Source organism: Lygodium microphyllum, chromosome 26 (genome assembly GCF_053477565.2).
Source record: "Lygodium microphyllum isolate KBCC chromosome 26, Lygodium_microphyllum_v1.1.10, whole genome shotgun sequence".
In the NCBI taxonomy this organism is placed as follows: domain Eukaryota; kingdom Viridiplantae; phylum Streptophyta; class Polypodiopsida; order Schizaeales; family Lygodiaceae; genus Lygodium; species Lygodium microphyllum.
The window spans coordinates 55,007,928-55,035,669 of record NC_141160.1 but is presented as its reverse complement, the minus strand read 5'-3'; the positions used below and the strand labels follow the sequence as shown (position 1 = coordinate 55,035,669).

At 42.9% G+C, this 27,742-nt stretch overlaps 1 protein-coding gene across 3 annotated transcripts in view; it reads right to left on the bottom strand.

The window, feature by feature from the left end:
- Positions 1-429: 429 nt before the first annotated feature.
- The window catches only part of LOC148013292 (uncharacterized), a 44,269-nt gene continuing 16,956 nt past the window's right edge, over positions 430-27,742 (bottom strand). The window contains exons 3-10 of one of the 3 annotated variants that reach the window (XM_087667607.1): positions 20,663-20,771; positions 4,081-4,120; positions 3,898-3,987; positions 3,725-3,824; positions 3,500-3,642; positions 1,464-1,566; positions 929-1,369; positions 608-813 (exon numbers count right to left, since the gene is read on the bottom strand). In XM_087667607.1, coding sequence (XP_087523733.1) covers positions 778-813; positions 929-1,369; positions 1,464-1,566; positions 3,500-3,642; positions 3,725-3,824; positions 3,898-3,987; positions 4,081-4,120; positions 20,663-20,771 — 1,062 coding nt within the window. In that variant the 3' untranslated portion in view covers positions 608-777. Of the gene's footprint in view, positions 1,370-1,463; positions 1,567-3,499; positions 3,643-3,724; positions 3,825-3,897; positions 3,988-4,080; positions 4,121-20,662; positions 20,772-27,742 lie in introns of those variants that run through there. The other 2 variants (XM_087667608.1, XM_087667606.1) reach the window with 2 other exon arrangements.

The window sequence follows — 27,742 nt, the reverse complement described above, 5'->3', positions numbered from 1 at the left end:
TAGGCGAATATGGAAGTGCTATTTCCTTTCTTGTGCTTCTGGGGTTGGCATATTTGGACCATGAGGAATGCATTCATCTTTGAGGCATCATCGGGTGTGCAGTCATATAGCCTAGTTGAAAGGGGTTCTTCATTGGCAACTAGACTTGATTGAGTTAACAGATATTCTCCCTAGACAACATCTATTTCCTTGGCACACTATAGTTTCTTTTGCTCCCCTTTAGTCACTCTGCTTCCTTTGTACCTTCACTGTGATGTTTCTGATTTTACGCACGATGGCCTAGAGCCATCCTATATCTTGTAATCTTGTGCTTTTTTTGTAATTAATACAATTACCTTTCATTTAAAAAAAAAGATGCTACATCAGTGCACTGACAAGGGAACAGGGATGTTTTGCTTATTTAGCATCTACTTGTAAATACCCTGCAAATAGCATGTCGAGATGTAAGCTTTAAAACAATTATTTTTTAAATTGATCCCCAGTAGGCTTCTGCTGACTTTTGAGTTGATCACGCATACAAATTAAGCATGTCAAACACAAGCAAAATTAAAATCCCCATGGAAAGCCAATGACATTCTTTTCATCAGCCACAACAAAAGAAAGAAAATTTAAAGCAAAGGAAACTATGCTTTACTTTAGGTCCTTTAGCCTTCACAATGAACGAGTTGGTGTTGCTTACCGGGGTGATTTTTTCATTACCATGTAAAACATGTGTGATGGGAGTGATTTTTTCTGGCCTTGGAGGCACCAGGTCAGGATAGTGAGTATCCTGCTCCTTTACAAAGTCTGATAACTCATGTTGATGCAAGTCACCTGTGACAGAAGATGTGTTGCATCTATGAAGAGAGCTTTCATCTTGACTTTGGGAGACTACTAATGGACTGGATGTGAGGGAGCATGCTTTGCGAGCATGGAGAAAGGAGATCACCTTGTCCAAAGTCTGAAGAGCCCGTTGGACCTCTGGATCAAGGCCAATGGTGTCATGAGACGATCTGTATTCACCTGGCTCATCTCCTACTACTGATTCCATCAACTCACAGTTATGGCAGCAATCTTCCATTACAGACGTTTGCTTTGCATTTGCAACAAACTGTTTACCATCCTTTCTAGAAGTCTCTTCCATAATCTCTCTGTCACTTTCCACTCGACTGGACTTGCTTGCCTTTAGACTTTCCCAATCAGCAGCTTTCCTCTTTGGAGGTCCAGGATGATCAAGCTCATTTGTTCCTTGCACTGTGTGCTTCTTTTCCATCTTATTGGCATCCCTCAACTGTAGCCCTGCCTTTATACGAGAATACATTGGTTCTGTCTCCAACAACTTTTTGAAATGCTCACTGCTTGCTTCATTTTTACTCAATGAAGTAAGAGTCTGGGGAAACAATACTGACATGAGATGACGGCATAAACAATTACAGATGTTCTCTGTGAAATGTTAGCTCCTCAAAATTATAATCCACACTCACCTTTTGATATAGCTTAAATCCAAGCCCTATAAGTTGCCTTGAAATGAAGTTGATCAGTGATGGAGGAACAAAGTCAAGCTTGATGTCCATGTTTGCAACAGTCCTTCACAGAAACAATCGCTTAATTTTGTATGTGGGAAATGAGCAACAGACACGATTGGGCACCTTTTGTGCCCCAGTTACTTTAAACACAAAAGCTACCTTGATCTGAGCTAGGGCAATCAAGTTCTTCAAGTTAACGGGGTCAAGCAAAGTGATGTACACCTTGTACAGTTATAAGCTAGCATACTATGTCTAGCTTTCTGCTTCCTATCTTTCACTTCTCTGATAAGCTTTCTGATGAAATGTGACAGCCTGGCCCTTCCCCATGACCTCCTACGCCTGGAAATCACCAGGCTAACCCTATTGGCTTGCCAAGTCAGTGCATCTAGAACTATTTTCTAAATGTAAGGCAGTATCTTACTCCAAATATTTAATTTCTACACCAATATTTAATTACCCAAGAACAGTCTATACTCAAAGCAGCTACAAGTCAGCTAAGTGTAGCGTAATCACAAACAAAAATTGTGATAGTTTTGAATGGAATAGATTAATCAGGCTAACCTTTAATCAGTATTGTGGTCTGTTGTGATGTTTAAGCATTGCAATGCTTTTGATGGCTAAGTCAACCATGCTGGAACATCAGTAACTTTTAAGCAAAAGCCACTTTAGTCTTCACTCTACAAAGTGTCGATTCCAAGCTACATGAAGCACCCAATGGAAACCTTGAATTTGATTGCAGTAATGCTCTTTTGCTGGTGGGAAGATGCATGAAATTTAGTGGTGTTGGGTTTTTGAGAGATTTAGAGCTTTGTTTTCATTGAAGTCCAAGCAAGAATGAGGCCCTCATTACTGGCTGTAGAGCTCACTGGCTTGGAGAAAACTACCGGATTAAAAACTTCAGGTACTCAATCACAATAGCTGTCAATTAGGTTGTCTGGTATTGAAAATCGGATCTTTAAACATTGATGAGGCCATTACATTAGCCTGCAACCAGTTGCACAACAACACCAGTTGGGCCAACACAATGCATGCAGCCATAACTGGCTGTCAAAGTAAAATCATGAAGAAAAGCTCAAACTTGGTCCCAGAAGAAATGGCTGCTTAGAAGTTAGTGCTTGGATGCATGACCATTAGGCTGTGCACTGAAGTCCCACTGCATTCGGGATGGGATAGGACAACTTTTCCCTAGTGCTGTTCAATGCTTTTGTAACTCTTTGCCCTTTCCAATAGGACTCCCATAGCAATTATTTAGCCAGCTTGAATGGCTATGCAGCATTCTGAGGATCCTTCCTGGATCCAGGATGCCTCTTGCCTGAGGATTCAGATAGATTGTGAGAGCACTAGGACCTCAGCCATTGCGAGGAATGGCTAGTACCCCATACAGTTGGAATAAGTCCCCATGCTCTCAGAAACATTTTAAGAAAGTAACACCATACATTAGACACCTTGCAACACTCATCTCACCAATTGGTTTCTTTGATTTGTTTGCTAGGAAACCCACTCTGGATCAGGAGTCATGCACTTCCTACACCATTGTATTCTATTTTTGGCTGTTTCAAGCGGAAGCACCAGGACTTCAAACTCATATAAATCTTCTTACTTGCTTTGAAACAAGATCTCTCACTTCCCTTGTCCAGATCTTGCGTAGGGCTGGAACAAGTGATGCCTTCAGAATCATAAAGTTGTAAGTGACAAGATCATCTGCTGAGATTTTGGATAGTACAAGAAGCAGTCATTTCAACAATTTTAGAAACTGAAGCACGTAGAGAATCCTCAAGTAGCCCAGTTATCATTTAACATTTCTGGATCAAACTATGTAAAACCAGATGCAACATATTTCTTTTAGGCATCATGGAAAACTCATAAGCAATATGAAAATAGTGATAAAGCGACATGGCTACTACCAGAAAAATGAATACTTGCAGCTTATTCTTTCTGATGATAGAAAGAGAAGAATGAATAGTAATAACTGATGTTTATGTTCTGAACAATACCTGAAATAGCTTTGATCTGCTGTTATCCTCTGCAATGCAAAACCACCAGCAAGCTCTATTTGAACCCCATCTGGTGATGCATCAGGAATATCAAGGGGATTAAGACCATCCATGATTTCCTCTACAGCAGGCACATCTGGTGCCTATAAATACATGACGTTAGCAAAGGTGCTCAGAATAATGCATGTTTGGAAACTAACACAGTACAGAAGTCAGAAAGCTTACTGAATGAAGAAGAACAATAATGAGATCTTCATCAAAGTACTCCAGCTCAAATGCATACATTAAAACCTCCCTTGCTGCCAATGGCCAAGGTGCTTTCACCCTTTCAATACATCCTTCACGATTAGTGGACATAACAGTAAAGAACACATGAACGCCTTACTCCAAACACCAACCTGATAAATGATAGATCCTCTCCTGAATGACCCCGTTTAATCCATCGTGACTCCATGATTTTAAATGTTGGAACATTCATTTGCGGCCACCTGAGCATAGATATACAAAAATATAAAAATCTGGCTATTGTACCCCAAGTTATAAAATCAATTGAGGGAAGTTTGAAAATCTGGTCTACCCACCAATATTTGTATGATGGAGCCTCCCAAGCAAGACAAAAGGCTGGCAAAAGTCCACACAGATCATTACATACAAATAGGTAAGTTCATTAAGATTTCATTAAATATCAATGCAAAAAAACCCATCAGATTCTGTACGAGAAGAAACTCAGTTTTGAAAATTCAAAAACAGTCATTTTGTAGAACATACCAGAGCTTTACTTCTAACAAAAGAAAAACCTATAGAGATACATGAATGATAAGTAAAGCCAAAGATGTAGCACAATGAAAGAATATAACCATAAGGGAGTTGAAATTTCCAGGCTGGCCACTCTCAAGGGGGAAAGTTCAGTATAAACAAAACCCACTACTTAAAATAGACAAGGGAATCCAAACTTGGAAAGGATCCTCCTACTATCATATATTGAAATAACTTTGCAGTATATATGTTACAAGGGCAAATAAAGACTATGACCAATAACAAACCCAAATTCCGCACTGTATAACATAACTCAATAGCAAATCGTTTTTATGAAATTTGCATATTTAATAAGTTATTGAAACTCTTTTCCTTTGTAACTAAACGATATCTAGGATAGTGCATTAAAGCTGGCCACTGATGAGTGGCCATAGTTTATGGTGGATCTATGCAATGGGTTACAACAAAGAGTGTGCACTTCCACCTGTATGGCCCATTGGACCTATGATCAAACTTGCGCATATCAGGCCAAACTCTCTCTCTCTCTCTCTCTCTCTCGTCGATTGGCCCACCAGCTCCCACGTCGACCGTCCACGCCTCTGCCTCCAGCTCCCGCACGTTGATCGGCCTGGTACTAGTCCTCAACGGCTCCCGTATGTCGATCAGTCCACCAGCTCCCCGACGCCTGGCCTCCAACTCCCACATGTCGACCGGCCCAATACCAGCTCCTTGACACCTCCTACACAACAACTGGCCCACCAGCTCCCCAACACCTACGCCCACCAACTCCTTGACACCTAGGACCACCAGCTCCTTGACGCCTCTGCCTCTAGCTCCCGTGCATCGATTGGCCCACCAACTCGCATTGACTCGCCCACCAACTCCCATCTAGCTTGCACCGACCCCCCACCATCTCACCAGCTCCCGTCAAGCTGCCCAAGACCAACACAACAAGACGGAGTTCGCCCCCAAAATGGAGAAGGTCCAGATAGAGCAGATGATTACCAATGCCATCAACAAAGTCAAGGAGTATGACAATGGACTGAGCATAGTGAACATGCAGCTGAACGATAAGATTAAAAAGCTAGAATTGAAGATAGAAGCCCAAGATGGGGAGATTCAATCACTTAGGCAGCTACTGACTGACAATCAGCTCAGCCCCAAGCTAGAGGAAGGAGAAATTCAACCTAGCATGACCAAGGAGCTCACCCGCATCAAATAGGAAGTACAACAACTCCAAAAAAAGGAGGAGGAGACTATGAAGGAGGCTGTTTCTTGGGCAGAGATGCTCAAGAAAACCCAACAGCAAGTAGAGGAGGTAGAGCAATGGATTCAAATTCCAAAAAGAAGGGAAAACACCTAGCAGACGCACCTACGATAACCATAATCAATGACACATTGGAGGAGGAACAAAAAAGGAAAATGATAGCAGTCCATGTTTGGGTGACGGGGCTGAAGATGCATGAAAAAGTGGATGAGGACACCAAGGTGCTATACACGTTAATGAATATTAAGAAAGATACGCATGTCTCCGCTTGGAGAGTGGGCAAGAAAAGCATAGAAGGGGAGAGCTCAAAAGAGGGTGCACTCATTCTCCGCTTCCCCACCATGGAGGCTAGGAGAGACTTCCTAGCTCAATGCCGTACATTGAAGGGGATCAGTGTGTTTTTGGGTGATGATCTCACACCAACCCAACTAGCCCACATGAGAGAGTGCATGCCAAAAATTAAGGCAGCTAGGGAGGAGGGCAAACTCACCTTCTACAGAGGAGGGAGAGTGGTAGTCATGGAGAGGCACCACAAATGACGGTGTGAGACCTATGGGACCAGCCTTGCAGTGGTAGTTTGGAACTGTAATGGAGCCCTCTGATTGGATGTGGGAGCTTTTGAGGAGACATTCAAAGGGAGAGATACAGTGTTCTACTCGAGACAAATCATGGACCACATACTACACTTCCACGGGTGACAAGCTACAGGTGGGAGTCAGCTTGCAGGAAGGAGACACACACAGACCATAGTAATCGCGGGTTGGGAGGAGTGGCTGTTTTATTCAGGGAGGAGCTACAGCAGATGATCCAGGTTGTTTGCAGAGATGAGCAGGCCAGATACATGTGGGTGAGAGTGTGTGGTGAGGAACGCACTTTGTATGTTGCCCTATGCTATTTCCCCCCTATGATGTCCCAATACGCCCCACCCAAGGGACAATCACCATATGTGGCTTTGGATGAGAATATTTGGGAGTTTTTGAAGGAGGGAGAGGTTATCTTACTAGGAGACTTCAATGCTAGGAGAGCCTCCCATCAAGTGTCTTTCTTTGATACATCTGAGGAGATGCTGCAGGAGTAGGATGTGTCAGAGCTACAGCTAGAGAGGACATCTCAGGATATGGGGAAAGTCACCGAATATTGGAGATACCTTGTGGAGATGGGCACAGCACACAGGTTGGCCATTCTCAATGGCGTGGCTAGATACCCCCTATTCGGCATCTTCACATGTTATCCTCACCGACATGGTGCCAACATAGTAGACTATGTTCTTGCCCCATCGATGTTGATATCTCACATCTAGGACCTCTTAGTATTCCCATGCCTTCTCGGAGTTGCAGTGGATCATGCCTACCTATCATTCACCATCGACCTCCAATTCACTGACACGCAGACCCATCATGCAACTCACCGACACTCGAGATACCTCTTTTCCAGAGAGGCAGAGGATATCTATGAGGCGGAGATCCTTAGATTGTTACATGATGCTAACCCCGACGTTCCATTACAGGAGCTGACTCGGCAGTTCAGTGAGGCCCTACACATCACTGCAGGTGTAGCCTTTCCACACTCACGACCCACATAGAGAGCCTCCACCGGGGTGACACCTCAGAACAACTGGTATGATGATGAGTGCTGTGAGACTACTTTCTTTATAGAAAGTAGGGTCCGAGAGGCCATTGATAGACTTAGCAGAGGAAAGGCACAAGATCATGATGGATTAGTAGCTGAGCACTTGATCCATGCTAGAGATTTGATGGCAAGATTCCTAGCTTACATGTTTAACAGAGCCATGTGTGAAGGCCTACTAGAAAGTTGGAGCACGAACACTATTGTGTCTATCCTCAAGTCAGGAGACCCTACTCTACCTAGTAACTATTGGACTATCATGGTTGGGCATACATTGGCTAAGTTATATGCTTCCATCCTTGAGCATGAGTTAAGCAGGTGGGCAGAGATGTGGGGTCTTAGAGCACAGGGACTGCTGCTTTGTGGACTTCCACGAAGCCTTTGACACAGTACCGAGAGACAGGCTAATACACAGATTGCATGCCATGGGAGTACCGAAAGAGCTCAGTTGGGGTATTTTGGTACTGTATGAGAGAGTTGTGGGCAAAGTCTAGACACTCGAGGGCCTTTCGGCACCTATTTACTCCACCATTGGGGTGAAGCAAGGATGCCCCCTCTCTCCGACATTATTTGGCCTGTACATTGATGGGATTGCTGATTATATTTCACAGGAAGGAGATAGAGGAGCTCCACTAGCTGGCACTTGGATACCTCTTCTATTGTATGTAGATGACATTGTATTGATAGCTGACTCTCCAGAGGGTCTATAGAGACACTTGGATGCATTACACTCCTATACTTGGGATAGAGGGCTTTCAGTGAACCTCGGTAAAACCAAGGTGATGGTATTTAATACTACACCACAGTGGGTCAAGAGATCAGCACCTAAATTCACATATGGATCTAAGGAGCTGGAGTATGTGGATTCTTATATATACCTGGGAGTCTTATTCACACGGCCCACCTTTTCTATGCAAGAGGCAAATGACACTAGACTAACTCGCGGATACACAGCACTAGGTGGTTTGGAGAGGATGTGCTCACAGGTGGTTTGGAGATATGGGGGCCTAGTCTTGACCACTATAGCAGATCAGGGCGCACTTATGACGGATGGAGGTCGATGGAGAAACCCCTAGTGTCCATGATATCCAGGATGATCAGATGTAAGGCCTCAGTGCCACATAAGATCATTAGAGCCGAGCTAGTAGCTACACCGATTGTGGTAGAGGCTCTCACCTGATCGGTCACATACAGATATGCACGGTTGGCCCTTGAGTCCTCCAGGCAACTTGCCAGAGAGGGTGATACTTCATGTTGGTGTGCACAGATGTTGGCTTGGTTTGAGCTGCATGGCTTTAGCATGGATAAGTTACCCTCCTTCCAGTACTCCCTCGATGCACCATCTCTTGATCTGAGCAGGTCAGAGATTTGCAAGATCATCAGGATGGATCTTACCTAGTTGGATATTAAGCAGACATGGTTGATGCCAGGGTAGGAGCTAGGGACAAAGATGGCTTTCTACCGCGAGCATTTCCTCCATACTACAGATGATGGATTTATTGTTCGCCCGAGATACATGGACACCCACCTTTCCCATGGGATCAGATGTACTATTGGCCAGTTGCGCACATCCTCACATCAGGTAGAGATTGAGACTGGCAGATATAGATCCATCCCACCAGAGGAGCGCATATGCTAGATATGCCAATTAGAGCCAGAGACAGAGGAGCATTATATCTGCCGCTACCCAATGTATTATGAGGTCCGTAGTCGTTTCCACTGTCTCTTTAGAACAGATTTGGACCACTATCCAGAGTCATGGATTTTACTCATCAGTGATGCCTTGGCCTCTTTCTTCTCAAGATAAGACGGCTTCGTGACATGCATCTCAAGAGTACAGTTGCTCCAGGACATCAAGGTTCTTCACAGAGGCAACTCACAGACCTTTTTGCAAAGGAGACCCATAAGACTTCAATCTAGTTACAACCACACTCCACACACAGACAAGGAGTATTCATTGATTGAGCCGTTCAGCTTAGCTAATCCAAACGTCCTAGGCCTCAACACAGACATCGACGACACCTCCATAGGCGGATACAGGGGATTATTGCTCGGGCTAGAGCTAGGCCCTCCATACCCACATGAGATTGTACCATTTGGAGCTCATTGTTACTAGACAGAGCTCTATGTTTTACACATAGCCATAGTTAGTTTCCTTTCTTATTTTGCTTCCCGTCCAGCAGTTTCTTCCAGTCCTCGATTCTATTCGGAGGAAGCTGACCTACTGGAGCACGGCTCGCCTCTCACTAGCCAGCCGAGCCCTGGTAGTTAACAAGGTCCTCCTAGCGACGGCCTGGTACATCGCCTCATGTTGGTGCTTCTCCCCCTCTTGCGTAATGCAGCTTCGCCACCTAGTGCGGAATTTCCTTTGGTCCGGGTCAGACGGCTCCAGGGATTCCAGGGCCAAGGTAGCATGGGTGACCATCATACGACATTGGTCAAAGGGAGGGCTTGGGATCATAGACCTAGAGTATCAGAGTATGGCCCTCCTGGGCAAGCTAGTTGTCCGCAGCCTCACACCGGGAGGGCAGACCTAGAAGGTCCTATTGCAGGAAGGTCTTCAAGACTGTAGACTGAGGCTTGGCGATGAGTGGAGGCCGTCCCTGAGATGGATCTTCAAGTTAGTCTAGATCACCCTTCCTACACAGCTTGCTCCGTGTGTGGCAGGGCCTCCGTAAGGCCCTTATCCAGAGCCCCCCAGGTTGCTAGGAGGAGATAGATCGTTAACTGGTAATTTGGAATCCCCAGGTCAGGGACCGGGAAGGGGCATAGATTGGCGAGCGCCCCCACATCCAATGGGCTGGTTGGGAGGCTGGCCCGGCTCGTATCATCAGGACATGGTGGAAGGTGTACAGGATGGCGGATGAGGAGGTACTGAAGCAAGCATCAGGCTGCCAGCGAGGAGTGAAGCTGAGGAGAAGAGAGATAGATGCAGCGATACTCAGGAGTGGCTTGCTCCCCCGATCCGAGAGCCGATAGAGCCCGGGGAGGTCTGGGCCACTAGGTTTTCACCAGCAAGCATCTCCCTACAGGTGTCCACCTGGGACCTTTTTCACAGTGCAGGAGGGGGGGGGGTGTCTGGCTCTTGACAGAGGGCAGCAGGACAAGGGGATAGCTGTCCTTTCATGGAAGAGGGTCCGGGTGGTTGGCCTTCATGGGAAGACATGGCAGCTGGACCCTTTGGTCTTTTGGCAAGAGCTCAAGGAGTGGCGCCTCTAGATCTAGGAAGGAAGGCCACTTGATGAGCTGGAGTGGGATCCGGGAGAGTGGCTTTGACTGGCCACTGCGGTCGCCAAGAAGCCACCGAGGTTCCTGGAGTACACTGCCAGGATTGGCAGACACGTATTGATACAGGAGGACATGGACTGGGCGCTGTCACGCAGCAGGCATTGGGCGGAGCACAGCATCACGGAGCCATTACGGGGGAACTTCTGGCGCCGCCTATAGGACAGCTGGAGGCCGAGGAGGATTTCGTATTTTTTATGGCTGGTGGCACATGGAAGCTTGGCGGTGGGGAGCTGGCTTGCCCAGATGCAGGAGGGAGTTTGTAAGTGCTACACACAGTAGTTGATGGAAACCCCAAAGCACTGCCTTTGGTCATGTGAGGCGGCATAGCTCATATGGAGAGGAGTATGCCGCATCTTGCGCCGCATAGCACCCAGTCTTAGATGTATCTCTGGGGGTGCTTTCTACTGGCAGGCGGTCAGCCAAGGCCGTTACCTTCTATATGAGGCTGGGATGCAAGATACGATATTCATTATCGAGGCAGGGTCGTGCGCAGTGGTCGGTTTAGAGGCTCTACCCATCCGCTAGGTACTGGAGCCCACGACAGACCACTTTGAGGTATAGGAAATCATAGGGAGCCTTACTGGTTGGTAAATTTGGAAGGCGCGGTGTCAAGTGGCTTTCGGCGGAGAGAGACTTTCAGTACAGGCGACCTTAGCAGAGCTCTGGACCTCCATCATCCACTCCCTTCGGGGCCGATGGGATCAAGTGCAGGGCGACCCCAGGGCTCGTCGAAAGCTCCGAGGTCATTTCATGCCCACTTGGGGCAGCCAGGACCTGTTCTTCGTGATGCAGGCAAGCAGCCCCAGATGGCGATACACCCTCCCTCCGTGGCTTCTTACCCCTATCCCCCCCCAAACCGCCTTGAGAGGCTTGTATATATGATGTATTTGTGACTTTCACCAGCTCCAGCTTGGTCTGTTGAGCATGAGCACTTCTTTGTATTCAGGGTTTTTTTCTGAAGTAATATAATTAGCCACACTTTATTTGCAAAAAAAAAAAAAGAATAACAGACCATTATTTACATGCATTTCAATATCCCCCCTCGGATGGTGAGTTCCTATGGTTGCTAGGCAAAATGTGAAAAATCAGCAAAAGGTTGATGCTAGATAGCCATCAAATAAGGTTGCCCAAGACATAGATAAGTCCCCAAGAAAAAGGAAAAATGTCATTATTGCAAGAAGCTCACTTACTATATTGACGAATGTAGGAAGCGATTGGCCAAAGAGAAGAAGAATTATGGTTTGGCTGTCCAAGAGACATCAGCCAGCAAATCTACTAATGGTGATGCTTCAGCCAACTTTGTAGAGAACTCTGCATTTCTTATTTGATTCTTTGATGGCTGATTCAACATTTTATGTTGCTGAAACGTAGCACACATGGTATTTTGATAGCGGGGCATCAAAGCACATTCACTTCCAAGAAGTGTCTCTTTACCTCTTTGCATTCAACCCCTGCTCGGAAGCATGTTACATGTGTGAACAACAATTATGATGTATGCAACATTGGTTCAGTCACAATTTCTCCTGTAGCTGGTTCCAATGTCATGCTTCTAGATGTCTCATTTGTGCTTGGCATTACAAAAAATTTATTGTCTATATTTGCTTTTAATAAGTATGGCTTTCAGGTCATCTTTGAGAATGACAAATGCATTGTCAAAGACAGAGAGATGGATTATGCACTCAAGCTATCCAGCACCCTATATAAGGGTCTCTTTTCGTTAGACAGTCTCATGATACTCTGGCAATAACTACTCTTTTGCCCATAATGCAGAATGCAGATCTATGTCATGCCCACTATAGGCATATGAGTTTTGGTAGTCTGATTACCCTTTAAAGATGTCAAACGGTAGATGCATTGCCTCTAGTGGAGATCCCATCTCCTCATGTATGCGAAGGATGTATCTTGGGAAAAATGCATAGGTTTGCTTTCAAGAAGGATGGTACAATGCGTACTATCTAAAAAGTGCAACTTATTCACTCCAATGTTTGCGGTCCCATGAGAACTTGTGCACTTGGGGATCATCTTTATTTTGTTACCTTTATTGATGACTACTCTTGGTATATATGGGTGTATGGGCTAAGAGCAAAAGCTGATGTGTTTATGCATTTCAAACACCTTGTTGCAAAGCTTAAGGTTGCCCAATGACCTACCAAAACTACAGAGGTGATCATTATCTTACCAAGGGAGCCCGAAGGGTCACCCTCTAGAGGCCAAGGCATTGGACAAAGGGTGCTTGTCAACTACCTCATGGCCTACCAAAGCTTGACAAAGGCGAATAGAACTATTTTGAAGTTTTTCTTTTCTTTTCTTTTCTTTAGAAAGTGTTTTCGTCCTATCAAGCATCTATGCCCCTTGAGGGAAAATGAAAGAGATGATGCCACAAGGTCATGAAATTTCATTGCTTTGTTTAGCATTAGATTAAAAGTTAATCAAATGTGCAAATGCGACTTGCACATGTGAGGTGCACGTCAATTATTTCACATGTGGGACCCAAGATTCCAAGATGTTAGTTGGTACTCAAGGCAAAAGTTGTAATAAGTTATGTCTAACAAATACTATGTGATATTGAGTGTCAAAACTTGGCTTACAACATTTAATTAGCCATTAGTATCAGTGGTGATACTAGGGAATTGGTATTAATTAATTTATTAATGCCAATTACAAGCTAATGAGTGCTCAGGATCACTTTGGTGATAAATTGGCTTGGCCAATTGAATTGTTGACTAGTTAGATTATTTTTCTAGACACAAAAATAATCTAAAAATTAATTTCATGGACTAGATAATGTTGAAAATTCAGTTTAGAAGGCTACCACTTGGCAAAACTTGCCCATGCAAGTTTAGGAAAGCCGAATTGGGACTAAAGAAAGAAGGAAATCTGGAGACCATTTTGCTGAAGGCGGGTGCATATTCCTAACCAAGGGAAGCTAGTGATTGCAATTGATACACTTTCTTGTGAAGATTACTATCTCTAATGCTCCTGTTGTTGTTAGTGAATCCATTTGGGTTTGGAAAACTAGGTCAACGGCTCAATTTCACCGAATTCTCACGAGACAAATCTTTGAGTTTTCTCTCTACAACATTCTTTCTCTTTCTCCAGCCATTTCCCAGCTTTGCACCAAGTTTTATAGCAATCTAGTCATTGGAGGTGGAGTTTTTGATGAATCTCTACAATAATTGATAGCAAAGAATAGGGTTTGACAATGTCAAGAGGACGTGAAAATTTGATGCTTTGCTTATGTTTAATTGACATTTGATTAAAGGATTAATCAAATGTGCAATTAAAAGATGCGCGTGTTGCACATGTGAGGTGCAAGCTACTTTTTCACAGTTAAAGGCCGAAGGACCCTATGTAAAAGATGGGTGACAAAGGCAAAAGTTGTAACAAGTTATACTTGTTAGATTCTAGGTAAATTTTGGTGTCAGTTTGCCCCTAGGACCATTAATTGGTCATTAAGTATCACTGGTGACACTAGGGACTAGGCATTAATTAATGGATTAATGCTTGTCCAAGGATCAATTAATGCATGGGACCACTTTGGGTTGCAAATGGCCTAGCCAATTAATTTTTGGATAGGCAAGGTCAATTTTTTGGGCATGGATTAAAGGCTAAATTAATTTTCAGAATTAATTAATTCTGAAAATTAATTAAATGGTTGAAAATTGCTGAAAATGGATTAAGAAAGCTACCACTTGGCAAAAGTTTCTAATGCAAGTGGGGGAAAGACTAAATAGGGCTGAAGGGAGAGAAAAATCTCGTTTTTTCATTTTGGAGCTGTTGGAAAGAGGTGTTGAACTGTTGCTGCCAACTTTTGGGGCCATTTCCCAACCATTGGAGACCATTTTGGTGATGGAGATTGCATATTCTTGACCTTGGGAAGCTGGCAATTGCTGCTGATGCACTTTCTCCTGAAGATCACGGTCTTTGATGCTCCTATTGTTGTTGATGCATCTGTTTGGGACTGGTACAGCAGGGCAGCAGCTGATTTTGATCAGTTCTTTGTGACAAATCTCAGAATTTTCTCTCTCTACAACATTCTCTCATCTTTTTTAGCCTATGCTCAGCCATTCTCAGTAATTCTTAGCCATTCGGAAGAGATCTCATCCATTTTTGGTGGGCTGATCTGTAATTTCTGCAGTAAACCCTAATTTATAGCAGAAATTAGGGTTTAGCAGTCACCTTGGGATCGGTGCCAGAGATTGAAGGCTCAAGGGACTGAAATCAATAGCTGATAATTGAAGATTATCAAGGGATTTCAGGAGCCAGCCCATCCCAAATTGATTTGGGACAGCATTTGGCCAGCCAAGGGTCAAATTGGAGAATAAGTCTTGGGTGAATCAAGGGGCAAATGACCCAAAAGGCATGCTGGTCATTATGACAGCAAGAAGCAATTGGTTAGCAGGAGGAGATTGAAGAATCTCGAGTTGTATTTCTTCCAATTGAATGAAAGCTAAAGAAATACCGCAAGGGGTGCCAATTTTGGAGCCAACAAGGTGTCTATTGTCCAAGAATGTTATGGTAAAGTGTGTATTTCATTTTATGTGCATTTATTTATTGCTGTAATTAACTCTTAAATCAGGTTATCACCACCCATTCCAAGAAGGAAGGTTGGTTTTAGGCAACCACCTCAAGAAGTGTGCCCAAATTTGAAGGCTTCAAAATAAAATTTTGAGAGTTGAAATCGGTGTATTTCAAGAGGATTCAAGAGGCTAGTCAACTAGCACTAAATTTGGGGGTATTTTATTTTCCAAGGAGCATAGGTGAAGGTCAATCCCCTAGCAAATCAAGGGAAATTTTGATTTAAAGGCTTGTTGGTCGTTTATGACAGCAAGAGGCACTTGGATTAATGGAGGAGACCAAAGAATCTTAGTTGCACTCCATTCATTTGCACTACAAGTTAAAGAAATACTGCTAGGGCCACTAAGTTTTGGGGCCAATGGGCTGTTCAATGTCCAAGATTAAGTAGTAGCATTTGTATTTTCAATTTATGTGAAATTTATACTTGATGTAGTTAGTGTTAAATAAAGTTATTTACCACCCTATCCAAGAAGAAAGGCTAGTTTCAAATGCTCAGATCCAAGACACCACAAAACAAACAAGCTATTCCAACCACCCATGGGTGTTGGTAAAGAAGGAAAGTATAGGGAGTATATGTTAGCAAATTAGTTAGCTCATGAGTGAGTTTGTATATGTGCATTTGTAGGCTCGGCACAGTAGAGTATTTTAGGTATTTTTCTTGTGTGTCATTTATGAGGTTTTGATCATTTTATGTACCAACCTGATTATTATTATTATATTCAGCTGGACGACTCGATGCATTATTGGCATTACTTTATGCCTATTTATTCAGGCTCCCTCCTCCTCAATCATCATCATTCACTTGCAAACTTCTAGTGCAAGTTCTATTGGAGAGAGGGAGCTAGTGCAAGTGCCGACATAGTCAGTGCCTCATTGTTGTACGCGACTGTCTTGTGTTTGATATATGGATTCCATTTCCCAAGCATATCTTTGAGTTCTCCTTTTGTAATGTTCCTCTGTTTTCTCTTTTCTCTTTTCTCTTGTGTTGTGCAATCTGTTACAATAGCCTTCTATGCTTCCATTGTTGCATCCACTTTTGACATGGTATTAGACATCCATGTTCAGCCATGGGTGCTGTTTTCTGCTATGGGCAGTCTAGCCTCACACTGTTTTACTGCTGATCCAACTTCATCTGTTTTCCTCAACCTGGGTGACCAGTTTCTGAGTATATTCTGCCCATTTTCAGCCTTCAACTTTGTGTTTTTGTGCTGCAGTCTGTGTTTTGATTTTCTGCACTATTTTAATGATGTATGGCTGCATTTAATGCTCACAAAGCCTGCGTTTTTATACTCTGCATTTTTTTTCAACATTTAATGCACCTACAGGCTGGGCGACAGTCTTTTCTGACCCCTAACACTGTCTGCTGGCTGTAACCAACCTGATTTTCCAGAATTTTGCACTTGTTTTCTGATCAGCTCCTCTTTACACTGCATGTGAACTTAGAACAGTGCCGGCTGTGCTGTCTTTGGCTGTACTCTCTCTATTTCTCTTCTGATCTTTATCCTTCCTCCTATCCTCCCCCAATGGAACCTCCTAGCTGTTCTACTGATGATAAACTTCATGGCCTTGACTATCTCACACGGAGTGTTATCATGAAAGCATCGTTTGTGCGGAAGCAATTATGGTACATGGTTTTTGGAGCTATTGAGTGGCCTCAACCTCCCATTGCTCTTCCTAATGATTGGGACCCTTTCAACCATGAGGAAGCTGTGCTAACATGGGATTACAACAATGCCTGTGTGTATTTTGCTCTTCTCTGATGTATCTCTAAAGAGGTTCTACGAGCGATCACTTCCTGCTATTGAGCGAAATTATCATTAGCTTTCATTAAACATCCCCACAACTCAACTTAATTAATGAATTTTAACCATTTCTTTTAAACCAAGAGTTCTTACCACTAGTTGTTGTTGCACCTATAAGTTCTTCCCCTTCTTTCCCTTCAGTTTTTACATCTCAAGGTCATTTTGAAGTAGGTGAATCGTCTCTTTCATCATTTTAATTTAATGCATTTAATGAACAAAAGTAACCAAAAATATTTCCAACAACTGCATCTACCAATCCATTCAATCTCCCATCTATCCCTCCCTCTACTTCTATTGCACCTTCCTTTACATATCCATTAAGTGTATCTCACATGACTTCTCACATCACACTGAGGACCTTCACCCTTAGGCACAGCCTTTAGGACTTGGTCTTAGGCACAACCGGGTGGTGTACTCATGATGGAGGCTCATCCTTCTATCCACACTTTCGGGATTATCATGGCTTGGTAATGCCACCCAGCAATTACTAACTATGGATCAATCGGTACAATAGTTTGTCTCCATGGCATTACATAGTGAGTCTTTTGGTCATTTAGCTGTGTCCCAACCAATTGGACAAGGCTCACGTATCCCAGTGCCTTCACCTCCACTGGCACCTTACAGAAACATTCATGTTTAAGTACCTCCGCATCAATCAACACCCATTGGACACTTCCAACTTATTTCTGCCTACCCACCTCCTCTTCTTCGTCCTACTTATCCCCCTCAACCACCTCCTTATCCCCATTATCCTTCTTACTCCACCTATCAAACACCTCATGGTTCTTCTTCCTCATCAACCAAGCATGCCTTCATTGACAAGACTCATTTTAACGGGTCTAACTACACTACTTGGTCTAATTTGATGAGGTGTGTCCTTGACTCACAAAACCTATGGAATATCATATAGGGGTTGGAACCCCAACCTAATCCCACACTTATTCCATACGAGGTTGTTTGCTCATGGAAGGCTAGTTGTCACACTGATGCAAGGCTTATTGCCTGAGTTTCATTCTTAGCTTCAACATTTTGACTTAGTATCTGAGTGTTGGACACACTTGACTAATCACTATGTGGCTCAGGATAGGACCTGTTGCATAAATCTTGACCATGAGCTTCAAAATTTTAAAAAACATTGATTGGGATGACTTGAAAGTCAAGTTGGTTGAGTATCGGTGACTTCTGGCCATATTCTCTACCATGGGGACTTCTAAGTCCTCTAATGATTAGTTCACATTGTTCCTTAATAAGTCCCCCGCGGAAATACTTCCATTTTGTGCACCAAGTGATCTCACAACCTACTATGCCTACATTCTATGAATTTGAGTGTCAGCTACTATGTTATGCTTGGCTATTTGATTAATTTCACACTATGACCTCCATAAAGGAGACTCTCGTTACTTCTCAAAAGGGGCAACAAGGGAAGGGCAAGCAAAATCAAAACTCAAATCAAAATCAAAATCCAAACCACGCTAATGAGACCCAAGGAAACTCTCAGTTCTCTCTTAAACCTGGGTGGAAAATGCATCTAAGAAGAATAGGTATCATCAACATTGTCAAAAGGCTAGCCACTTTGATGACAAGTATTGTTCTTAGGAAAAAGACAAAGCACCAAAAGCTACAAGTCAGACCCTTGCCCCTCAGTCAGCCAGCCTTCAACAAGGGAAAAGTTGGTGGCAATCCTCAATAGGAGCAATGGCAAGGCTAGACCCACATTGCTACCAGCTAGCCATCATAGTCTATATTGTTCTCAATGCTAGAGGGCATGTCTGACTAGTCTACAGAGGCCCACATCGTCTCCTTAGAGACATTTAAAGATGCGAGTCTTGTCCACATGTGGGAGTTGCCTCCCAATGAAGTTATTGTAGAGGCCCACTCATGACAACAGAATACTTCAACTACTCATTGGATTGTGGAAAGTGGAGCTACTCATCATATGACTCCCATCTCAAACATTGTCATCTCTCGAGCCCTTGCAACCAGGATAGTCCGTGTTGGGAATAACTCCTTGATTAAGATTCTGGGTCAATTTTTCCATTGGCTAGGGCCCATATCTTGCTATGTTGGATTATGTATACTATGTTCCCTACTTGGGGTAAACTTGTTATCCGTTTAGCAACTTTGCCGATTGGAACGAGCAGTTTTCTTTACAATAACACGCTATACTTTTGTTCGATAGTGGATGATCACTCTAGATATATATGGGTGTACTTTCTCAAGCACAAGTCAAACGCTTCTACATATTTTTTTGCTTGGTTGTTAGGTCTAAAAGTTCAAGTGGGCGAGGCATGTACGAATACATTTGAAGCCTACCTTCTTTCTTGTGCTTGACAAGGATAGACCTGGGCAACAGAGTCCCGAAGGTGATTGCTGCGAGGGAAATGGCCCTCACTTTACATGCGCGGCGGTTTGATGCAACCCATCAAGTCATCGCGTACTGTCTAGGTGCTCCAGCTCGCCAATCAGCCAAATTGGTCATCATATACGATGTATGAGGAGCCTTAATGTTGTTATTCTTTATGCGAGACTATTATTATTCCATAATATGATGCATGTGAACTCGTGTTGATTGGCTCTTTGGAATGCCTTTCGTCGACTTGGCTTGACTATATTGTCAAGCAAACTGTAACCTGTTTCATTCTCGTGTTCTACTTGGAGCATTGGGTCGAATGGACAACTTTCATGATGGAGCTCTACAATCCCTTCAATGGATTGCCTGCTGTTGAGGATGTAAAGTCCTATCCTTGGATGTGGATGTTCTGCTGTAGCCATGTACTTTTGGAACAGTGGATTATCTTGCCATCTGCCCCAAAGTACCATTACTAATTTGGTACAAACTTTAGATAGCTGATCCTTGCTAGGGTCAGGTGTAAGGTAAAAGGCTTGGGGGAATGCAAGCTGCTCAAATACTAAATAAGGTTTCCAGCATGCATACTTGAGTGCAATCTGTACAAACACAAGAAAGTAGCTACAAGGGGCACTATTGCCATGCATTGCAAGAATGATGGAAGAGTTGAAAGGGAAATAGGAAGGCATGAGGCAATGGAGACGAAAGCAACAAGGGATGAGGGCATGCCAACCAAAAGCCAATAGATGTAGCTATATTTGCATTGCCAACAAGCTACAAAGAGGAAGCAGCTCTCTACGGTGAGGATAGGTTCGGTCAAACAAAAGAGGTAGGTGTGATGACAACAGGTGATGGTGGGATGGAATCAAACAATGATGAGAGGTAGGCGATAAAGAAAGGTGGCAGTGGGAAGTGCAATTGCAACGGTGAGACAAGGTAGGTGCATGATAGCAGGAGGCATGTGCATAGCTGATAGGCAAGTAGGGTGCCCAGAATGAGAAGGGATGCAATGGTCAGTTCTTAGAAAGAAAGAGTTGAGCTGTTCGAGTAGGTATAATTCTTCACCTAGATCAAATACACAACCTTTTGACAGCATGAAAAGATAAAGTTATTGCTTCTTGGAGCACCAGCATTTGATACTTAGGACTTTATTTGAGAAGTCTCTCAAAGTTGTTTGCTATAACTTTGGCAATATGAATTGTTCACAGCTAGACACATTTGAGGATGACCTCTAATACATTAATTTGATTCAGAATAAAGGTTATTAAGTGTATAGATGCATGTGAATAACAATAAAAGTTGACAATCCTAATTGACTTGATTTATTCATGTGCAAGATCGTTCTGTGTGACATGTGTGGAAATGATTTAACTACCAATGCATAGCTGGTCTGCTACAACTCCTAAGAATATCTGTAAATGAAATATAGAAGCATAGGTAATTATGTCACATTGCTTAAATAAATTGACTAAACTCAAATCACGAAGAGGATCACATACCACTTATAAGTGGACTGTAGATCAGACCCTCAGCCAATAAAGTATGAAAAGGAGAACCCTCAGGCCCTTCCCGATACATGACACGCATTTGACCTGTATCATGTTTCAGCTGAAGAAGCACATGTTAACATGGTTGAAAATAATTACAATTAATGTGGTCTGTACCATGTCTAAGCTTAAGAAGTACATGCTGAATAATGAAGCTCATAAAAGGGTCACATCATACAGGTTACTTTACTCAATTGCCTCTAATTCTTGTAATTAAGATGTCCATTCAATTATAAATAAGCCAAGATTGAAAAAATGGAAGTACATTGATTTTGAGTAATGTTTCTTGAGCTATAATTCCTAACAAATGAACAATCAGTCAAAAATTAGTTTTGGTCAGTTTATGGCTCCAACTGGAATACAAACTAATGTAAGGGATGGGTGTTGAGCAAATAAAATTCAATGCCTTAATTATAGAAAGATTATCATGCATTTCAGCCTACTTTGACTCCATAAAAGCAGTCCCAAAAAAGAATTATTTAAAGAAAGATAATTTATTTGGTGGTGGGCAAATGCCCAAAAATCTCCTATAAGAGGACAAGTGACCATTCCCTTCCATCCCATATCATCAAATTTGCCATCTCTCCATCATTATCATCATTCATCATCTTCTCTCCACAGGCTGCTTCTCCTTGCCAGCCCAGCTGCCACCTCCCTCTACAGGCTACGAACAATCTGTCAACATCACATAGTCAACCCCACCTCCCTCAACAATCTATCAACATCACAGTCACCTCTACAATCTATCAACATCACATAGTCAATGCCAAGTTGAAATCTCTTAGGGGGATAAAAGATACAAGTAGATCTACGCAGCGCAATGGGCTGAGGAATTCCAACCTTCACTCTTTCTTCATAAGGCACCCTAGGGCTCTCAACCTGCTGCTCAATAAATCTCTCTACTTCCCACTCACTAGCTAAAGCATCACTTATACCCTCTGTTTGCACACTTGGTGCACTAGCACTTGCCCTACATGGCAAAAGACAAGGTGTCACTACATCCTAGAAAACAACCTTTCTTGTCTCCAATCCCTTAAGAGGCTACTTATGCAGCTTCTTCTCATTGGCGATAGTATCATTATTATGAATAATCTTTCTATTTTTTGGATCACAAAGGTGATAACCCACCTCGCCACTCTATCCATAGCCCAAAAAGATGCACTTAATGGATTTTAGTTCTAACTTACTACACTCTTCCTCTAGCACATGCACATAAGCATCACAAGCAAACACTCTCAAGTGATCATAAGAGGGCTTCTTGCCCGACCATGCCTCTTTAGGATGCCACCATCCAAAGTAGTAATAGGCAACTTGTTTATCAAATGTACAACAATCACCATAGCTTCAGCCTATTGGGTATTTCACTCATGCCTCACTTACGCCTACGCTCACATAGGAGTGTCGGTGATCGGTAGAAAACTGGGACACTTTTTACTCTCGTTAGGAGAGGTTTTTTCCCCCCAGACTTATGGTATTATTTCGTATGTGCTTATGACACACACTTACGGCCACTTACCGTGTTCGGGTGTGAACACCCCCCTACAACCCTAAGGTTTAAGGGTTGTACCTTGTACTTTCAGTTTACACTATTTTCTGTCTATTGCATTGGGTGTCGTACTTCACTCTCATACTCTCTACTGATTTCTGTGCTTAGCTTCGATCTTGCCTTTATCTCACATTTGGTATCAAAGTAGCACTGGCTCTGTTCAGCTGGAGCTCAGGTTCTCATCAGCTTCACTTAGCCTTTGGGAGCTTCTGGCTTTGTTCACTCTACCCCATCAGATTCGCCAGCTCAAGTTGCTTCTTGTGCCACACGCCAGACTGCCTCTTGTCCATGTTGAGATATCGAGCTCCACTCGTGATATGTCAAGGTGACTGTTGTGCATTTATGTCGCCGACTTGTTAGCTGCAGATGCGGTTGGTACACCGCCCATGAATAATAGCTAGATGACAGCTATCCTTATCTACTCTAGTTCGTGGCTCAGTTAGTATGCCACCTTAGTTAGTTGAGCTTGGTTTGAGATCCATATATAGGGTTATTCTATTTCTTTGTACTAGAGTTCTTTTTGGCTTACACAACTAAGAAGAGGAAAACTGTTTTCAGCCTCCACCTTTGTGTGTATTCCCCCATTGTGCAAGCGAGAAAGCTACAAGTGAGACTCCTTCCTTCTCTCCCACAATCTTGACATGGTATCAGAGCCTTGTTCATGGTAAGGAGCTCAAGAAAGCAAACCAAGTTCGCGGTGTTCTGGTAAGAGGACCAGTGTTGCTTTCATTTTTTTGTTTTGGGAGCAAGTCTCTGCAGCACAGCCGGAAAGTGCAAGAGTGTATTGTCTCAGATTGAGACGTCCTTCGCGGTGTAGCAAGAGGGCAGTATGCTGCGGGAGAAGGCTTTAGCCCTCGGTTGCCCTGTTTTTTTTATTCGAGGCCATTTCGGGGCCTGTTTTGGAGGCGGAAATTTTCCGCACGCACTCAGGAAAATACCCTATTTTTTTGTGTGCGACCACTGTTCTACAAGACGGTGAAAAGTTTACGTAGAAATTGCATCGTATGCCTGTGCGCAGAGACATTGGGAGTTACAGAATCATCCTTGTTGCCTGTTGATGCAAAATCGTCACTAGGAAGTGACTGTGTGGTCAAATACCACTTTCGTCAGTTTTGCAGATTTACCCTTGTGAGGCTGAAGCTGTGTTTTTTGCAGTGACAGAATTTTTTGCAGTGTTCTGTAATGGCGTCTGATTCTCTTTCACAGATTGTCACTGAAAAGCTTGACAAGAACAACTTCCAAGCATGAAAATTTAGAATGATGAACTTCCTTATGGGAAAAGGATATTGGAAATTCGTTGTAGGAAACGAAGAAGAACCAGTTCTTCCTGATGTTCCCAATCAACAAATGCAGGCATTTAAAGGATGGCATGAGAGAGCCAGAAAAGTTATGTACTGGCTGTCTATCAGTATTTCAGACTCTATGATTGTGCATATTCAAGATACAAGTACACCAAAGGAGGCATGGGATACTTTGTCAAAAATGTATAGCACAAATACGCAAGCCAAGAAAATGTAGCTCAAGCAAGAGTTGCACAATGTGCAAAGAGAAAGTATAAGCATCAATGACTACCACATGAAGGTGAAGAAGATTGCAGATGCACTTGCTTCCATTGGGTCGCCAGTGGAAGATGATGATTTAGTTTTTGTGACCTTGAATGGTCTAGGAAAGGATTATGCACAGTTCCGAACATCGATTTCCGTCCGTGAAAGATTCTTTGATTTTGAGGAGTTAATTGCTCTTCTAATTTCTGAGGAGCAGAGAAATGGTGGTGCATCTTCTTCAGGAGGAACTTCAAAAGAAGCTGTCTTCTACTCAAATGTTGGAAGAGGTAGAGACAGAGGTAGAGCAGGCCGTGGTAGAAATCAGAATATGCAGCAAACTCAAGAAAACTAGTCCTATGGAGGAGGACGTGGTAATTCCAGAGGCAGGGGGAACCAAAGAGGTCGTGGTAGATGGCAAAGAAGCCAAAATGCAAACAACAATGTTGAATGCTACTACTGTGGTAAAATGGATCATATGGCTAAAGCTGCTATAAAAAGCAGAATGACATCATGAATGGAAAATTGCAACAAGGGAATTATGCATCTTCTAGTAGACAGGGTAATGACAGAAATGAGCATTTGTTTATGGTGCAGCACATGACCAATTCTGTAACAAGTGCAGAAGAAAGCAACGATGTGTGGTATGTTGACTCAGGTGCATCAAACCACATGACAAGTCATGCAGAATGGATGCAAGATGTAAGGAAAATGGAAAAACCAGGATTTGTGGAGACTGGTGATGATACTGCACATCCTATTGTGCAGATTGGAAATATTCCTTTGTCTATGCAGGATGGGAAAAAGAAATACTTATCGGATGTATTTCATGTCTCGAATATCACCAAGAACCTGGTTTCTGTTGGTCAAATGGTTGAGCAGGGCTTGCAGGTCAGATTTAATTCTCATGGATGCTTTGTTGAGGATATAAAAAATAAAGGTTGCTTGATAGCAAAAGGAAAGAAGAATGGCAGAATGTTTACGTTGGATGCAGACATGCCTGAATTAAGTACAGCAATGTTTGCACATAGGACCGGTGTAGATGCAGATATTGATATCTGGCATAAACGCATTGGTTATGTTAATGTACAGCGACTTAAATCAATGCAAGCCCAAAATATTGTTGCAGGTTTGCCTAAATTCAAGGTTGCAGAAATGCATAAGGTATGTGAAGAGCATGGCATAAAGCAGCAATATTCATGCAGTCATACCCCACAACAAAATGGAATTGCAGAAAGGAAAAACAAGCATATTGGAGAGGTATCTCATGCCATGCTCAATGAAAAAGACTTGCCAGATTTTTACTGGGCTGAAGCAGTTGCTACAGCAGTCTACATAATGAATAGGACTCCCACTGCAACAATACATGGGATGACTCCAGAGGAGAGGTATACTGATAGGAAACCAGATATTTTTTATTTGAAGATTTTTTGTTGCATTGCCTATGTTCATGTGCCAGATGAGTTGAGATTCATGTTGGATCCAAAAGCTGAGAAGTGCATCTTTATTGGTTACTCTCTGCAGCAGAAAGGATATAGATGCTATAACCCTTCTACTCGTAAGTTTACAGTGAGGAGAGATATTTTTGATGAGATGAGGAGCTAGTATAAACCAATAAATATGATTGATGATGTAGATGCACAAAATGGTAATGTTGCACAGAATTCACAGCAGCAGTCACAAAATATTAGTGGACCTGGAGTGTTCTCTAGCAGTGGTTCACATTCTTCGCCATGGACAGGCAGATTGAGATCAGGAGAATCTCCTCAAAACAATGCAAATAGTGGTATGCAGGTTTCACGAAAAGGAAAAGAGAAGGTAGATCAGCCCATGTTTGATGTGAATGCAGGTCACTCTTATGTGGATGGTGAATCCAGTGGCTCAAAATAGAGCATTGATGATGAGTTGGGTATTCCTTCTATTGTTACACCTGGAGTAAGAAAGACCAGGGATGTTTTGAGAGCACCTGGGAGTGAACCTACTTTGCGCAGGTCTACCAGAGCTAGGTATCTTGTGGATAGGTTGAAATATGATGGATTTACAGCCATTCACTATGTCTATATGGTCAAAGTGATACAGGAACCAAAACCCACTTCTTTTGAGCAAGCCATGGGAAAAGAAAAATGAGAGAAAGCCATGGATGAAGAAATGGATGCCTTGGAAGCAAATGCTACATGGGAATTGGTACCTTTGCCTAAAGATAAGAATGCAATTGGTTGTAAGTGGGTTTATAAGATGAAACACAATGCAGATAATTCTGTGAATAGATACAAGGCAAAATTAGTAGTCAAGGGGTATGCACAAACATATGGCATTGATTATGAAGAAACATTCAGTCCGGTTGCAAGGATGGCAACCGTAAGAGTAGTCATTGCTATGGCTGCATCAAAGGGATGGTCTTTACATTAGATGAATGTAAAGAATGCCTTCTTACATGGTGATTTGCAAGAAGAGGTCTATATGGAGCAGCCACCAGGTTATGTGCATATTGTTCATCCTGAGTTTGTTTGCAGGTTGAAGAAAGTCTTGTATGGCTTGAAGCAAGCACCTAGAGCATGGTCTGACAAGATAGGACAGTATCTTGTCACTGTTGACTTTCACATTTCCAGGGCAGATTTCTCACTTTATGTGAGAAAAACAGAGAAAGGTATTATGCTACTTGTCATTTATGTTGATGATTTGATTATGACAGGTGATAGTGATGAAGATATTCTTCATGTGAAAATGCTATTGAAGCAGAAGTTTGAGATGAAGGATTTGGGAGAGCTACGTTATTTCTTGGGCATTGAGGTGATTAGATCACCAAGTGGGATACGGCTCTTGCAGAGGCAGTATGGATTGGACATGCTGTCCAAATATGGAATGACAGGCTATAAGTCTATTTCAGTTCCTTTGGAGCAGAATGTGAAGCTAAGCGCAGATGCAGGTGAGCTTCTCGAAGACCCTACTATGTACAGACGCATAGTAGGAAGTTTAATTTATATAACTATTACCAGGCCAGATTTGAGCTATGCTGTTGGATTGGTAAGTCAATTTATGCAGGCTCCAAGGAAACCGCATTTGGATGCGGCTAGACGCATACTCAGGTATGTGAAGTCCACATTGCAGTATGGACTATTTTATGAGACTGGGATTCAGATACAGTTGCATGGATACACTGATGCTGATTGGGCTGGTAGTATTTCTGATAGACGATCTACTAGTAGATATGTGTTCTCTTTTGGGAGTGCTGCAGTCACTTGGAACAGCAAGAAACAACCTACAGTTGCCTTGTCGAGCACAGAGGCTGAGTACAGGGGTGCAGCAATGGTTGCATGTGAGGTAGCTTGGTTGCATAAGCTACTTTATGATATGCATCAGCCTACAGATGGACCAGTTGTCATTTATTGTGACAACATGAGCAGTATACACTTGGCAAATAACCCAGTCTATTATGCTAGAACAAAGCACATTGAGGTGCATTATCACTATGTGCGGGAGAGGGTTTTACTAGGTCTTATTAATCTAGTTTATGTCAGCACAGAGGATCAGGTAGCTGACATATTCACGAAGGCATTGGGCGCAGAGAAGCTGCGCAAGTTCAGAGACCTGCTTGGTGTGTAGGAATTGGAATTGAGCTCGAGGGGGAGTGTTAAGATATCAAGCTCCACTCGTGATATGCCAAGGTAACCGTTGTGCATTTATGTCACCGACTTGTTAGCTGCAGATGCGATTGGTACACCGCCCATGAATAATAGCTAGATGACAGCTATCCTTATCTACTCTAGTTCGTGGCTCACTTAGTATGCCACCTTAGTTAGTTGAGTTTGGTTTGAGACCCATATATAGGGTTCTTCTATTTCTTTATACTAGAGTTCTTTTTGGCTTACACAACTAAGAAGAGGAAAATTGTTTTCAGCCTCCACCTTTGTGTGTTTCCCCATTGTGCAAGCGAGAAAGCTACAA